Raw genomic sequence first — 17,604 nt, forward strand, 5'->3', positions numbered from 1 at the left:
TATGCAATGAATCTGTCCCACCACCCCTACCCTCACCCAAGTGGCCATCGTCTGCAGGGATGACTAACTCAGCCTTTCAGTCCATCCTCGCCCTTTCTGGGGTGTTCTCCCACTGAGGTCAGGTTAGTCTTCAAAGCACAAATGTGACCTCTCTCAATCTCTTTCACAAATACACACACATAACCACCCAAAACGCCTAATGGCTTTTTAGCTCATCAATGCTTTTAAACGCCAGGCTTTGACTAGGCAGGTCCAGGTTATCTCCCACTGAGTGGCCTCTCACCACTCCCACACCTTGGCCTCGGGGCCTCACCTAGACTGTGTCCCCACCCACCCCTGCCCAAAAGCCCACCTGGCTACCTGACTTCACCCTTCAGATTTCAGCTCTGATCTTTCATAGTATTTGTCAGTCTGCAATTAGCATCTCCCTGGGGACTATTTTGGCTTCTGTCTTTCTCAGCTAAGGAGAGCTACTACAGGAGAAAAGGAAGTCTCAAACCCTAAGCCCACTGGGTGAACTGAATTCTCCTTCGCGTCTAGGATGACTAGCTGTGTCCCATCCCGGAAGACTGAGAATTCTGTGTTCTGTGGTTCAGGTTCGGAAAGATCTGTGCCTAATAGTATGTCACACAGCAGGTGCTCAAATATTTGTTGACAGAAAAAGAAAAGGGAACTACCACCCACACAATGCTTCAATTCCTTTCACTGCATTGGGGCACCTGAAATTTAAAACTCAAGCCAACAACAGTCTCACCCCTGGGGCCTCGCCGCACCTCCTCATTTACATGATACAATTTAAACCATTCAAATTACACTAATTACCACCCACAGCACAACAGCCACCCATGGCCCCGGGAACAATGGGATTCCACACATGCTGCACACTGTGGAGCCAGAGGGATGTGGACACCAATCCCAGTTAGACCACTGGGTACAACCTTGAGCAAGTTTCACTTCTGAGCCTCTTTGCTTCCTGCCAAGGAGGCCAACACCACCATTTCAGCCATGGCTCTTGTGGTGGCAAGGGACAGAAACCCTATGAAACTTGTTCAAGTAAAAAGGGAGGTTTAAGGCAAATAAGAGTGGAAGGAGACTCCTGGGAATCCAAGGAAAGCTAAATATCCAACCATCAGGAAGGTAAGAACCGAGAAGGTGGCTCTGAGAACCAGCACTCCCCCCGTCTCCCCACTTTGCTTTGGGGCCTCTCCGCACCAGGCTCCGTTTTCCACCTAGGCTAACTCCCTTAGGGAGCTCATCCACTCTGGTGGCTGTAAATACAATCCTTACATCAAGATTCCCAAACTTATACCTCTAATCTAGCTCTTTCTACTTTCACGACTTCTGTATCTGACCATCCACGCAGTATCTCCATTTAGCTATCTACAAAGTCTGATCCTCTCCCACAGCCTTCCCCATCTGAGTGGATGGCAACTCCATTCTTACAGTCAGATGTTCAGGCCAAAAACCTTCAAGTCATCCTTGCCTCGTCCTTTTCTCCCACAGTCCTCATCCAAGCAGTCAGGGAAGCTGCTGGCCCTGGTGTTCCGCAACTCCTGGGTTCCTACACCTGCTTCTGACAGGGCCCCTGCCTCTGTTCTGGCCCCACCTTGTTCTCCACCTCCCCGACACGATGGAGCCATCCTAGTGAAACTTAAGTCAGATGGTTTCACTGCGCGGCTCAAAACTCAGCAACAACTGCCCATTTCCCACATGATAAAAGTCACAGCCCTTACAATGGTCCTCAAGGCCTGACAGGATCTTCGCTCTCTCTCCCTCTGGGCCAGTCCTACCCGCCTCCTCACTATTCCTTGAACACGCCTACCTGACCTCCCTCCCGGGAATGCCCGTCCCTCACACATCTGTTGGGCTGACTCCCTCACCATCTCCAAGTCTTGACACAAATCTCACCTTCCCAATGAGGCCATCGGTGTCTGCCCTGTCGAGTTCTGCAATCTGACCCCTCATTCCTGGAACTCCCGATACCCCTTGTTCTGTTCCCCACAGCATCTGTCACCTTCTCACATACTTTGTGATCCATTAATATATTGTGTTCACTGTCTGCTGTCTATTTCCCCCTTCTCAGAATGTAAGCTGCACAAGGACGGAGATCTGTAACTTAAGTGACTAGAACAATACCTGACCACAGCAGGTGCTCAGTTAACATTTGTTAAGTAAACGCATGAACATGCTTCTTCTGAGAATACTACACATAATTTGGGAGCACGGGATGGCTGCCTACGTTCAATTCTTTAGGACTCTTTAGGTCAAATGTCCACTAGTGATTAGACTCTCTCTCTCAGTCCCTGTTCAAATTCCTGAACCAATTGGCCCAGTTCATCTTTCCAATGCAGGCCACACGACATAGGTCAATGGCCAGCTGCCCATGGATGAGCCATAAAGTACAGAAGGTCCTCTGGGTAAATGTGAAAGAGAGCAGAGCCATCTGGAGCTACTCAGTGTGGGAGCCCAGGCTCCCCACAGACGGCAAGCGCACTGCTGCACGGGGGCAGAGAGCCGCGGTGAGCACCAGCAACGGGGCCAGATCAAAGGACGTCTAGCTCCCGATCCTGACCTTGGGGAGAGCTGTGGGGACTAAGAGGTGCATTTCAATGTCTGGCCAGCCCAGGAGAGCTTCATCGTGCTCTCAGGTAACTGAACTAGCCTATTCACAGACAGATTTGTTGACATATGTAATTGGTATAAACACTCAATATAAAAAGGATGGCTTGAACTCTGCAAGCAAGCAGGCATCCTTTAGAATTCCTTGCTGTTCCCTCTTTTACTGCTGAGGATTTTATAATTACCTAAAGACAGAATGATTTAAATAAGCCAGGTGGTTCTGGCTTGGGGTCTCTGATGAAGCTGCAGCTTGGGGGTGGCCAAGGCTATGTCACCCGGGGTTGAGCAGGGCTGGAGAAGCCACTTCCCCACTCATCCCTGTGCCGTTAGCAGGAGGTCTCCACTCCTCACCCCATGAGCCTCTCCTCACGACAGGGCAGCTGGTTTCCCCCGGAGCAGCAGAGCCAAGAGAGAGGCAGGGACCCAGAACCCACCCACAGTCAGAAGCGACAAACCATCCATCACTTCTGCAGTACTCTTCTACTGGTCACACGATCAACTGACACGGGGAGGAGGGGGTGGTGGGATGGGGGACCGCAGCTGGGCTTGCGACGGCCAGGCAATGGGGACCACTGGGGCGTCTTGGAGGCTACTTACCACAGGCTGTTCATGCAGACCAAGGCCTGATTTTAAACAGCCCAGAGCTAAGAATGGTTTTTACATTTTCAAGAGCTTTATAAAAGAGAAAATGAAGACTATGTGACAGAGACCACACATGGCCTGTAAAGCCCGAAGTATTTACCATATGGCTCTTTATGGAAAGTCTGATGACCCCCTAACGTAGACTGTTTATCACAGGTGATTTAAGGAGTTTTCAAAGGTAATTTCGACTACATGCAATGTTCCCCTTATGTCCTGACTTCAGAAACTAACCTCCAGGTAAGCAACTTTACTGAAGCAGGTGCTCAGCAAACTGCAGCTCTGAATATCACAATGTCAGCCACTGAGAAATGAACAGCTCATCAGAACCTGAGCAGAAAGAAAATCCACGGTACCTTGCCTGTAAGTAGGTGTCGGTGAGTACCAACTTAGTGAATGAATGACTGAATAAATAAGAAAGACTACCAGGACACATCTTGAAAGTATAATCATGGAAGCATGAAAAATCTTTAACCAGTGACTTACAACAGAAGACAAAATGTGAAGTTTACATAATACTTACGACCGCAGCTACCTCCACGTGGAGTACTCCTCATTCCCTCCTTACGAGCTAGGAGGCAGGGGTTTCAGCTGTCTTCTTTTTGCAGACAAGCAAACTGAGGCTGACAGAAATTACCTAACTTCCCCAAGGTTACACGGTAGACAAGCAGCAGGACTATTACTCTTACAGCAGAGTGCGTGAGCCTGGAGAGCAAGTCTGCATCCTCAGTCTCAGGCCTGAGCATCAGCTGTGCGCAGGGCAGATGCGCCCCACCCCTCGGCACCAGGCTTCTCCAGGGATGCACTCCCTCCCCCATCCCAAGCAGCTTGCTGGAATCTCAGCCCAGGGACTTTAAAGAAGAAAGTCCCGTGCGCATATAAGCAAGGTTACAGAGACTTGAAATGCTTGATTTAATCTAATTACTTACTTCTCTGCTCCCTTTACTCAAAGAGATCTTTAAAAAACATTTTCACTGTGGGCTTTGCTTTCCAACCAAATATCACCTTTTCTGAGACTGCAGAAGCAGCACCCAGACCAGCCACCTCTCCAGCTGCTGTCCTCATGAGCTAAGTGGAGGGCACTGCTTGAGCCGTGAGGCCAACAAAGTTTTGACGTGGGAATGGTGACAGACAGGGCAAAGAGAAAGCTGCTGCCGTCACATACACACAGGACCCAGGACACTCTAGTGGCTGCTGCACCGGGAGCTTAGGTTAAGAGCTTCCTACATGAACATAAGCAGCCCTCACTCTCCCTGAGTGGCTCTGAGATGGCTCAACTTGTCCACTCTTCTCCGATTCATGAACCTGATAAGAAATGGCTCACCTAAGGCCATAAACCAGTGTCAGAGCCAAAGTACCTGATGCTAAGGCTAATTTTTCCACTTTTTGGACTCTGCTCTTGGAAAGCTCGAAGTCCAGCTGGTTGAGGGGATAGATGTTCTTACGACAGGTTATGGAGGGAGGAGGACCTGAGCAGAGGGAGCTGACCTTGGACTAGAGGCAGGGTGTCTATGTCAGGGACAGAAGGAGATAGGGATAAAGGCACAGAAAGTCAGAAGGCCTGGAGGCAAGACAGGTTTGAAGCGGGCCTAGCAGAAGGTGGTGACTATGGGGACAGGCTGCCACAAGGAACAGGAGTGTCAGCTGACCAAAGACAAGCAGAAAGACTGTCAAAGGGCACTGAGGGTCCAGCTGACAGTGGAGACATGAGTTTGTGTCAATAAAGGCTCTAATTACATACACCACTGTGACCTCAATGGAGTTCTAATAAATACAGTTGTCCACTCCCCACAGTAAACGTGCAAACCACAACAAGATAATCACCTCCCTCAGTCCATTCTAATTACGAAATAATAATCATCTACAAAAATATTATTCCCTTGCCTAACAAGAAAAGAGAGGAAGCAGCACTCTGCTCTGCCTGTAAACTACCACCACTAGGAAGGCAGAGCACAGGGAAAGGGACTTTGAGATCGGAGAGACCAAGGTTTGGGTCCCAACTCTGATCACTAGCTGAGTGACCTTGAGCAAGTTACCAGACCCTCACTGGACCCGTTTCCCTATCTGTGAAACGAAGATAAAATGCAACCTACCCCACAAAACTCCTGTGAGGCTCGGACGCAACACTCGGCTCCCAGACAGCCGTGGCAGGCTGTTTGCAAAATGGCCAAAGTAATGCCCTCCCTGCAGCCACACCTCTTTGCAAGGTGATTTTAGGTACCTTCCAACAAGAGCTGGGGTCTCTCTCCCTTCTTGAGTCGGGGCTGGCTTGGGACCTGCTTTAACTGACGAAATGAAGTGGAGGCGACACTGCCAGCTCTGACCCTGGGCCTCCGGAGGCCTGTGTGCCTCGCACTCTGGGAAACCTACAGCTGCCATGTGATGATGCCGGACGAGCCTGCGGAACACAGAGAGGAGCCTTCCCAGCAGCTGACTGCAGACACGGGGGGGACACCAGCTGAGACCAGGACTCTAGCCTAAACTGCCACTTGCAGAAGCAGGAACTAAATTAATTGTTAAGTCGCTAAATACTGGGGTGATTTGTTAGCACTGACTGACTGTTACAGCAGTCCTCAATAAAAGGTAGCTATTATAACTTCTCCCTTCTCCAGGAATTCTCCCAGCCGTCAATTTTCCCTTCGCTCCTGGGTCATTCACACCAGCATTCAAGCATGCCATAATTTCTCCCTCTGAAAAAGCTTTCTCTTGACCCCACTACCCTCAACAACTATCACCTTGCCTTTGCTCTGTCTTGCAGCAAAACTCCTCGAAGAATCGTCCATGCTCACTGTGTCTAACTCCTCTCTGCCTGTTCTCTTTTAAATCTTCTTTCACCTCCAACGCTACGCTGGGACTCCTTGTCCAGGTCCCCAGTGAACACCTCCTAAACCCCATGGCCAAGTCTCAGTCCTTCTGTGTCATGGCTCACATCAGCATCCCCTGTCAGCACGGCTCCCTATGCTCACAACACTCTCTGTCCTGGCTCCTGGGGTGCCACAGCCCCCTCCGACCTTCCTGGAGGGTCTTTCTCATCACCTCAGCCTCCATGCCATGTGCTGGAGTGCCCTGGGCTCAGCCCTCAGCCTATTCTCTTCTCTTCTCTCCTCTCTCTCAACTCAATCTCATCCAGTCTCAAAACTCAAAGATTTAAAAGGGCCTAGAATTCTTCTCTGAACTCCAGATCCTTACTCTCAACTGCCTAACAACCATCTCTTTTCAGATCTCTAAGAGGCATTTGGAACTCGATCTGTGCCAAACACAATTCCTGCTCCCACCTCCAGGCTGCTCCTCTGACATCCCACCCCCCGGTAGGCAAAGTGCTCAGGCCAAAACACTGCAGTCACCCGGACTCCTCTCTTACTCTCACACCCCATGCTTGACCCTCAGCAAATCCCGCCGGCCCTCCCTTCAAACTCCGGACAGTCACCCACACGGATCTACAAGATTTGCTACTCCCTGACCTCCTTTTTAACCAGCCTCTCCCCAGGCTCCTCCCCTCCAGCCCCGGGCCTCCTGGTGGCCCCGGGCCTCCTGGTTGTCCGAAGTCCTAAAACAAGCCATGCGCCCAGGCCCCCATGCCAGCTGTTCTCTGTCCTAGAGTGCTCCTGCCCCGTAGCTGCGGCCCTCCCACCCCAATTCCACACAGCTGAGCGCTCTTCCCTTTCCATCTTCTGCAAAGCCAATGACCCCGCCCCTATTCCCGGACTTCCCATCCTCTTTCCTGCCTTCGTTCCGTGATGCCTGTCATCCAACAGACCATATGTTTTACTGTTCATGTGAAACCGTAAACTTCAGAGGGCAATGATGTCTTCACTTTTCGGCAGGTATTTCCCGTGCCTAGAACAGTGCCTGACATCAGACCCATTCAATAAATATTTGTTGAATGAATAAAAAACCATCAATCAAAGAATGAATGACTATAGAAACTATGGAATGTTTTTAGTACAGTTTCCCATTTAATGGTAAAGGAAGATTATTTAAGGCCTCTAAATTCAAAGCACCAGGTTCTTCAAACCTCCCATCATCTATTTTCTCTTCACTGTAGTGAAGAGACTATTTCTACACATAAAGATCTGAATGTGTGTATAGACTAGAAACCAGAAGGTTCAGCTAAGTAATTCCAATTTTAAAAATGAGGCAGCTGGAGGAGGAGATCCTTTTCTCCCCTGAAAATGTGAAGATTTTTGGTAACCGATGGGTGACCTGCTTCTGAGTTCCCAAGTACTAATGACGGCAGAGAGCATCAAACCAGAGAGAGCCCCGCCTGCAGCCGCAACCCTGCCAGCCTCCTGCTTGTCTGTGCAGGTGCCCTGTTGATGGTTTCATTTTTGCTGGCTATCTGAGTATCTACACAATACTTGTGATTTTGTCTCCTGGCCCCTGCAAAGCCTACAATATTCACTATCTGGCTCTTGTAAGAAGTTTACCCCCGACCTGACACAGATGAACCATCCTGGGGCAAACCCCTCAGCTGCAGACCACAAAATCCCCAGAAACAGTCATCTGGGCATTTCAGGATGAAGTGACTTCCAAAATCAAGTGTCCTATAAGCAACTGCCAAAAAGTAGTTAAATATAAAGTGGCCACTGGCCATGCTATTATCTTCAATGTTGGTGACACCCACTATGCAGCTGGAATAGAAACAGCCAAACACGGAAATGTATTTCACACATGTTCCCAGGGTAAAGCATATCCTAAAGCCAATGGCTAGGGATACATATTGTTCTAAATTTGGAAATAATCTGACGACAAAGCAAAGTTTCCTTCCCTTTTCTTAACTACACCCAAAACAACACCCCACGTTTCTCATGAGAAAAATTCCTTCACATTTATGGTTTCCATTTTCTACCTCTGATCTTTCACTTGACAAAAAGCTGGTTTATGGAAGCCCTTAATGTATACAGACCTTTCAGCTCCACACCTGGCATATGTAGCATTACTGTAAAAATTACATCCAACATATTACTACTGTATTATTATTACATATATTATTGTATCATATCACACCATTTTCACTTCTTTCTAAGCCTTAATTTCTTCACTGGTAAACTCAGGGAATCATTTTAGATTTTTACCATTCTCTTTTAGCTCAAGACTGTGATTCCAAAGTCATGTTAAATAGTCTTTGCTTTGAAGACTTTTTCTCCTACCCTGAAGCCTATTTATGGTCACATCCAAGCATGGCTAGGAGCTGCACAGTGAATAGGCATGGACACCTCTTCCTCCATCACCTTAACGCGAATGCCCTGATGCTCTGCACTTGATTCTCAATGCCCGTGCAGCAAGCAATTAATAGCACTGTATCTATTTTAGTAACAACTGAGTTGGTGCCCCCATCACGTCCAGGCATTTGGGGGAAATGGTAACTAGTCAGCCGTCAACAGAAATGGTGAAGAGGAAGAGTTGGGCCATTAGTCACACTGCAGAACAGTAAGCATTACACTAACAATGTCAATAACACTTCTGGGTTCACACTGTCCCTTTCATGTGAGGAAGTCAGAGTATTTAACAATCGTTCCTCCCTGGGAGGCAGAAGGCAAAAAGTTGTGATGGGAAATGAGTACCCTTAAATAAAGTCTCATGTCTCTTTTCTATGAAACTCAGTATGTGAATGAGATTGAGCCAAGTCCAATGCAAAGGATCATGGGAAAATAGAATTTTGAAAGAAAAATAGATTCTCAGCCCTGATAATGGCTTTTGAACTTCCCATACCCTTCTCTGAGCCCTATGCCATTATGTAACTCATCATGATGGCTTTAGTAAATATAGTTTAAGTTTTACAAGAGAAACAACTTCAAAATGATAATACTCAACATTGATGTGTTTGTGGCTAACTGATACATTTATGCATCACTCATGAAAATATTAACAGATACATCCCTTTTGGAAAATAACATGGCAAGAGCCTTAAAGCTATTCCTGTGTTCCTGGACAGGGAACTTTGCATTGGGAACTTATCCTAAGGAAATCATCCAGCAAAATCACAGATTTATATGAATCAAGCTACTCATTGTTGCCTTAGCTATGACAGCAAGAAGGAGAAATAATTCCAATACTCAGGAGCAAGGAGTGAGTTAATAATATGGACCATCAGCACATGGAACGTCACAGTCATTACAGTGGCCTGAAGACCACAGGGACGCATGACACCAAAGAAAAAATGCTTTGCACATGATTACCATTATATGAAAAACATGCATGCGTGGTACGGCGGCTCTGGGGCAGAGTAACAGTACAGCTACCTCTTCTGCTCGTTCACGACTCACTCCCTTTACGTCTAGATACTCAATATGCACTTCCCTCTTTGCATTGTCAGTTTTTTTCCAGTTTCTTCTTAACAACATAACATCCTTTCAACTAAAATAAAATGTAATTCCTCTGCACCTAACCTAAAAATAACAACAATAAACACTTACTGGACGTTGACTGTGTGCCAGGTACTGTTCTAAGCACTTTACATGTATAAACTCCTTGATCACACCACCCCCATGAGGTAGGTACTGTTTACAAATGAGAACACTAAGGTCCAGAAGTTAAGTAACTTGCCAAAGATCAGCCAGCTAGAAGTGGAGGAGCAAAGATTCAACCCTGGCACCTGAGCTCCAGAGTACAGGCTCTTAACCACTATGTAACTATGAAAAAAACACTTCAACACTATTCACAACAGGAAAATGGACTGTCCTGGTTAGCTTAACATTCTAGTTAAGGAGGAATAGCTCAACTAAGTGTGGTCCTGCAAAAACTATTTTCAACGAAATTCAACACCAGAAGAAGCACCCCTGTGACCACACTGCTCAGCAGGACAGATGCCTTCGGCAGGTTCTGAACACCACGGGAGCCTGCAGACACGAAACAGCAGCAATGGTCACTGATTCACAGCCCACAAGGCACCTCGGAGATCATCTGGCACGTGATCCCTTCATCTGAGGGAAGGAAACGGGTAGTTAGCCAAATTCACACCACTAGCTGGGAATGGAAAAGATTCAGGCCCATGATCCAAGTCCGCCGATCTGGTGTACCCAGGGTTCATTCTTTGAATAATGTGATGTATGACAACAAGAGTTACTATTATTAAGTGCTTGTGTATGCTAAGGGCCAAAACTCCCTAATATGAATTATCTCATTTAATTTCGTGCAGCACTCCTTTGAGGTAGCTGTTATTAATCTCATTGTAGAGACTAGGACACAGGTTTGGAGATGTGAAGTCGGGCAGCTTGTCTTAACTCAGCTAGAGACTCTCTGCCAGGCGACGTGATGATGGGAGGGCAGCTCCCAGCCCCTGCACTTTCTGGAGTGCTGCAGGAGGCTGACACCAGATACCACCGCGGCCCCAACGCAATGGCATAAAGACAGGAAATGGATGGGGGGAGGTGGGCCAGCTCCAGTTTTGGCCAGAAAAGCCATAAATATTAATTACCTGCCACACAGGTCCAGCGGCCCTAGATGCTTCTTCACTACCTAGCTTGTAGAGGCAAGTCTAAACACCGTTGCTGACTGGAATCCAAACAATTATACATTTATCCCTACAGGAGAGGCACCAGGGAGCGTGTGGAATTTATGCAAATATTTGACTCCCCACCCCCATCCCCACTTCAGCCAGGCAATCTCCTCAGTGTTGCAAACCCACAGTCAGCCCACCTGGGAAAGACTTTTTATAGTCAGCTCTTCCACTGAGGGTGTTAATTTCATTCGCTCACACCCAGCTGTGTACAAACATGCAAATCATTAACATTTCCATTAACCAGGCTGGTATGGCCCTGAGCTGCTAAGATTTCTGAAGGAGATAACAATTCAACTTGCCATTTCTGCTGCAGTTTTTAATTCCTCCAAAAACTTCAGCCCATGTTATTCCCCAAAGCCAAAATGACCACTGTAAACAATCCTTCAAATTACTTCTGAAAAAGAAAGAAGAGACAAAGAGTCTTCCAAGGGGCAGGATTATAGGTATTTCAGAGAAGTTCAATTTAGCTCTAAACTGAAGGTTCCCTAGGTGTCTGGGTCAATGAATCAACAACTACATGTAGACTATGATTTAAGTGCCTTTTGTGAAGCAATCTTTCACAATGTGAACAATCACCAATAAATTTGCTATTCGTAAATTAGAATTGCTGTGGGACAGAGGAAGGTGTGCATATTTTCATCCCGATTTCTCTACTTTGGTCAGATAAAGGCACAGAAGGAACATTTTCAAGCCTCTCCTTACCACCATACACCCACTAGCAACGGTAGCTCCCATTCACTGAGCACCTACTGTGCACCGGGAAGCATGCTCCACCGCTCACACCTCATTTACACCCGTGGGAACACTGGAGCCGGGGCACACTCAGTTTGCTCATGCAGCACACTCACAGAGGGCACCAAGTGCCTTATAAAGGGCTGGAGTGGAGGACAGAACAATGATCCCAACAGACAGCCCTCGGGTGGTTCGTGATCAGGTAGTGCAGTAAATAGCAGGAAAAAGAATTCCTGTGGTGAGGGCTGTAAGGAAATAAATAACAGTAACATGCAGTCATTTGGAGGAGACCACTGGAGAGAAGGGCAGTGAGGAAATGATCTGGGATTACAAAATTCACTTGATCAAGGTCAGAGAGCAAGTCAGGGGCAGAGCTCTGGCTGGCTTGACCACTCAGGATCACGGGAAGCCACTGCCTTATCCTATCTCCCATCCTCCTCTTTGTACAGAAGTCTGCTAGAACTCACTATGGTAACACAGATGACAAATTTATCAACCACTGCAAGCACCATTATTGTAAGAAACAAAAAGAGCAGCACTGCCTTTTTATGTTTTGGGTTCGTTCTGAGAGCTGTAAGAAATGCTGTAACTTCAGGAGTCAGAGAGTCTAACACCTGGCCCCTCAAAGGGTGCACATCCTACAGTGTTTAAAATCAATAGAGAAACATTTCTCTACTAAGTGTAAGATGCTCTTTAGGGTGACAGCAAGCAGAAGTGGTGAGATTCATGCTTCTCCAACTAGTATTCTGTCACCTCAGTTTTTGGTCTATAACATGGAAACAGAAACGTAACAGACCTAAAGGGCAGCTAATGATTTCCTTTAAATGTCCCTTCAGAATGTACTCTGGGTTTGACCTTCCCAAATGCGATCGTCGGGCTCTGGTTAAAGTCTGCCATCGCAGGTCAACAGACAGGCTGGACAGAAGGCAAGGGCAGCCTGGAGCAAATGCACACAAGGACGTGCCCCAGTTTCGCTGCCCTTAAAGCAGACGTGGACAGCGTGCGGCCTGCCCTAGAGCCTGGAGCCATCAGTCACCCACTTGAGGTTTTACAACCATGTTGAGCTTGGACTTCAGAAACCGCACTCAGATCAGGGTCAGGGTGGTGCCTGGGATTCACTAAATCCAGTTCCTAAACATTGTTCTAAAATCCCAGTTACAAAATGTTCCTTCAAAGACAAAGACAAACAGAACAACTAGGAAGAACAGATAAACTCCACGCCCTTTTTAGTGTGGATCCCAGCAAGGCTTCGATTGATTCTGGACTGGAGAACAAAGCGGGGCTCCAGTGTCCCCCTGGGTGGGCCAACAAACCCTGAGCCAGCAGAGACGTGCGGCCCGGCAGCGGGACCTGAGGGCGCAGATCGGGCAATGGACTGCGCTTCTGTTCCTCCCCAATTCGCCGCGGACCCGAAATCCCTACTGTCAACTCCTCTCATTTAAATTACTGAGCACAACTAAACAGCATTACAAAACACAAAAGCTTTCTTTAATCTTGCCTGTAAGCCCAGCTGCTTCCAATGGAAATTTTAAGAAGTTTTAACTCATATTAAGGAAAACAAGAAACAACTCGAAGGTAAGTAAACATATTAAATTCTTGTTATGAAAGTCGTGCTTCTGAGTTACTGGATCAATGCCAACTTTCTTCTTGGTGGCTGGTGACACCAGCCCACGCGGTACTGAGTGATACATTCTGACCTATCAGTAAATACCCACGTCTGTTAAGAGTCATTCTTCTAAAGGACATGGTACAATGACACTGTAAGCAGCAACTGGTTTTTTAATGTTTTCCCCCCAAAATGAGTAAAGCACGTTAAAGAAAATATAGCACCATATACCTATTACCTGGGTTCTAACACTTGTTAAAATGACCCTGTTTTTCTTACCTGTACGTCTGCGCTCATTCCCTCACCTGAACCATGTTAGAGTAAAACTATAGCTAGCTTAACCCTTCACCCCTAAACACTTCAGCACGATTACCCAAAAAAGGACATTCTCCTGCATGACTCATTACCATCATCTTGTGTAATAAAATTGTAACAGTTTCCAAATGTCCCAAATGTCAGCCACCTAGTTCATATTCAAATTTCCTGAACTGTCTCCCAGATGTCCTTTATTCCTGATTTGCTCAAAGCAGGATTCGGTCAAGAACCACTAAGAAGTACCTTTTTCAAAGTAATTTGTTGGACAAAGAATGACCGACGGAAAGCCAGAGGGGCTGGAACTGGAAGGTAAATTAGCATCTCACCTACTTTTCCCTATTAAAAAAAAAAATCCATAACCTGACCAGAAAGGACAGTTACTATGAACATTTCCACACATTTTCCTCCAGGTTATTTTTTCTGTTCACAGACACACACCTGTACATACAGTCGTGATCAACCATCTTGCCACAGGTCAAGTACACCTCCACTTCTTTTGGCAAGTGGAGATCAAAGAGCCAAGACCTGCTGGAGCCCCGCAGGCACCTGTCTTTGGTATTGTGCTCCCTGCCTGGTCTGCCCGCTGATCTGCTACACTAGGGGCAGTGAAAAGGGGCCGCTGAGCGCACTGAAGGCCGAGTGCCCTGGAACACTGCCAGAAGGCCCTCCAGCTCCCGGCGCACAGCACACCGCTGTGTGGTCCCTCTGGCCTCCTCTTCCTCAAAGCTGACTCCTGAGTGACGCAGAGTAGGCGTCATCAGGTGCTGCTGTCCCGTGTCGCGGACGTCTAGGGTGGACAGATACGAGTTTCTTTTTTTTTTTTAACAGAAGGTATTTTGAACTCTTTGGAAGAAGGGTGCTATATAGGCTATTAATAACATTCTCTCAACGAAACTGTCACAAAAGATTCAAACTCCTGGATATCAAGATTTTTATTGGGGACATTTTTTAAAGCTGAGAAAATTTAACCAATGGACACATGCTACACTGAATAAAAATCTCAAGCTGAACTAAGTTCTCAGCCAAGCCATGCCACCACACTGAGATACAAATCATTTTATTCCTTAGGGGAACTTAAATTTCCTGAAACTACGTTGAACTGCATTTTCTGATCTGAAAGATATTTCCCCAAACAGCATCAGCTCTGATTTTGAACCAAAGTATCCCAACAGAAGGCTGCCTACTTCCCTCTTACTGGCCTTCTTACCTTGTTTCCAGGGACACAGATGGCTTCGTTTCAGGGGCTTCTGTTTTTCAATAGCATTGCCCATTCTAAAGCCAGAGGATCACAGGGTCCTTCAAAGCCCAGGTGTTTTTGTTGAACAGCGAATAAGGAGCAAGACACTCGGAGCTGGGAGGGAATTCATCTCTCGGACATCCCAATCACCCAGCGGCGAGCCCTGGCAAACCCTTACAAGCAAAACTTGAATTCTACTCTGAAAGGTCTTTGCCTCCTGCCTTTCAAATGCTCTTCACTCCCTGGGAGGAAATCAGAAAGGAAGCTTTGCTACGGCCCTACCGGAGGGTCTTGGTAACCGGCTGTACTAGGAAGCTCTTCCCGGCCCCCCTTTGACACCCTATTACTCATCCACATAGCAGCCGCCTCAGAGAATGAACTCTATTTCCAAACACTTGCAACGCTGCTTTTCCTCGGGGGAGGAGTAGGAAATCAGGTGATCAAGAAGCTGAAAGTTAAAAACGGACCAGTGTGGGGGTGTGCCACTAGGAACATTTTCACACAGACCCTAATGTCACACTTCCTTTTTAAGGTTCTGGCGCTCAGACTGGTGTACATCACTTAACAAGTTCCATCAGAGAAAACAAACTGATTTCATTAATACTGTGTTTCCAAGAGAAAAAAACAAACAAATGCCAAAATGCAAGCTACACTTCAGTTTCCAAAGAAGAAAAGACCACGGAGGACAGACCCAGCTGGGAGTTCGTGACCTCAGGCTCGAACCTCCCACTCCATTTTGGAAATAATATTCCTGGGGAAAGTGCTGCACCACCTAAACTCTGAACAACAGGGTTCCTGGAAGAAAAGAAGGGCATGAAATCATAGCTTTTCGGTAAAAATGAAGAAAATGTCAAGGTACCTGGAAAGATTTCGATCCAAGTCTGAGGGCAGAAAGGCTCTTCAAGAATCCCTGGAGCACACACAGTGGGTGAGACCGTCTGCAGGTCCAGCCACCTGCGTTCAAATTCTGCCTCTGCCACTTGAGCACAGCAGCCTTGGTTTCCTCACCTGTTAAATGGGCATAACGCCAGTCCCACTCCTTAGCCGCCATGAGGATCAGATGAAAGACACTCAGGAATTCCTTGGTAAATCCCTTGTCTCTGTGGAACCATATCAGCTCCGACGGCAGATATCTGGCTTCAGTCAGCCTAGCCAAAGGCACACAAAATGAATTTCCTTGTATTGGGGTGGAAGGTACAATACGGGAGCAAATTATAGAACCAGAGTAAAAATTTAAAGACAATACTCCCCAAAAGACCTAGAGACCCAAAGAGATGGAGTTTAAGAGGCACTAAATGACACTCGGGTTCCAGATGTTCAATGTGCTCTGTTACCACGGCACCTCGGGCTCCACCAGTGCTGTTCTGTTCTGAGGAGAAGAGAAATAACCCTGCCCACGTTTGCAAAATGAATGAAGCCAAATCCAAATCTCTACAAGATATAAAGGCTCCATATTTTGATCTACTAACATAGAAATCATTTTACAAAATCATAGCCTGAGATTCCAAGCTTCTTAAAGCAAACAAATAGCACGTGTCCGTTTCACTCTTCCAATGACAGGGCAGGAAAGAGAGCAATGCTTCAGTGAAGGCCCCTGACTCCCTGCTTCCTCACACCGTACACCGAGCTCTTCCTCCAATCAAACTGCAACCACAACCCAGAAAAGAGCAAGGGCCCAAAGCCCCAGCATGCCAGGGGGACCCACCAACAGCTGAAAAAATATCCAATTCAAATTCTACACCCCACCCCCAACTTCATCAATAATTGCTGGTCCTTCTGATACATGCTGAAGAGACTTCAGTTTTCTTCTCAATAACAGTTTCCTTAGGCAAGTTTTCAGTGCCAGATATCATATCTGACCTCATTTCTTCCACAAGACATTTAGTTCAATATATCTACAAAAGCACAATAGATCAAAGGGGCTGTACTTATGAGCCTGCACCTTGATGTTTCCTTTCACCTAAAGAAAGTTTTCACTTATCAAATGCCCCGCCCACGATGCCGCCCAGCACTAGCAGAGTATCTGCAAAGTAGGTCCTTAATAACTGTCTGTAGAACAAACAAAAGGGCATATAGATGAAGGAATGAACAAATGGATGAACACGTAAGACTACTCCCCCAGCCCCCCCCCCCCCATCCTACAGTGGGTTAACCAGAGTTTCTAATCCACAGACAAACTCTCCTTCCTGCAAGAGCCGGCTCCCCGCAACCCAGGGCACTGCTTCTCCCACCTTCCCCAGCCCTCAGCTCAGGCAAAGTCTGACTTGGGAGTTTTGTCTGCATCTTTTTTAACCCCATTAGTCTGTAAAGCCCTCAAGTCAGGAGCTGAGTCTGGGTCAGGTCCCCACATGCCTAAGCCCACACAGGACAGCTGGTCACAGTTGGAACCTGGGCTCAAGTCCGACTCTGCCACATCCCAACAGTGTTTCCGTGAGGAAAAGCATCCCAAGTTCCAAACAACTAACTGACTGGTGAACCCTCCAAATGAACTAGAAATTTCCTTGAGAGAGCAGCTTTGAAATGAGGACCCTGTGGTTCAACTGCTTCTCAGGTAATCATGATTCAGTGTGAACCAGGTGGGGTCTGGGGTTAGGCGAAGAGAAATAGAACAGCCCATTCTTAAGAATTCCTCACCAATTCCCAGCTCAGAAAAAGTGTCTAAGAGTTGTCCCCAAGGGTGAACACGCTCACAACCCAAGGTGGGCAAGTGACCCACCTCCAGTCCACACCTTAGGGAGACAACGCGGGATCTAACGGATGAGATGAATCAAAAGTGAGATGCCACCAGAGGTGGAAAGCTCACCGCACGGTCAGTACTGTGTCTCCATGTCGCGTGCACCTCCCAGCTGGGCGACTTTGAGATAGGAACGTAACTTCCCCAGACCTGATTTTTTTCACCAATGCGGCCTACTTCCTAGGGCAGTCTAAAGCTTAGATGTGTTGTTTCAAAGGCGC

The 17,604-nt window shown here is 47.1% G+C and overlaps 1 protein-coding gene across 7 annotated transcripts in view; it reads right to left on the reverse strand.

Moving 5' to 3' along the window:
- Positions 1 to 17,604, reverse strand: part of RAPGEF1 (Rap guanine nucleotide exchange factor 1) — a 128,478-nt gene that overhangs the window by 90,703 nt on the left and 20,171 nt on the right. The window contains exon 1 of one of the 7 annotated variants that reach the window (XM_074362443.1): positions 14,620 to 15,027. The exons of the other annotated variants lie outside the window; for them this stretch is intronic. Coding sequence (XP_074218544.1) covers positions 14,620 to 14,683 — 64 coding nt within the window. The 5' untranslated portion in view covers positions 14,684 to 15,027. Of the gene's footprint in view, positions 1 to 14,619; positions 15,028 to 17,604 lie in introns of those variants that run through there. 7 annotated transcript variants of the gene reach the window in all.

The sequence above is a fragment of the Camelus bactrianus genome, chromosome 4 (assembly GCF_048773025.1).
Source record: "Camelus bactrianus isolate YW-2024 breed Bactrian camel chromosome 4, ASM4877302v1, whole genome shotgun sequence".
Lineage (NCBI taxonomy): Eukaryota > Metazoa > Chordata > Mammalia > Artiodactyla > Camelidae > Camelus > Camelus bactrianus.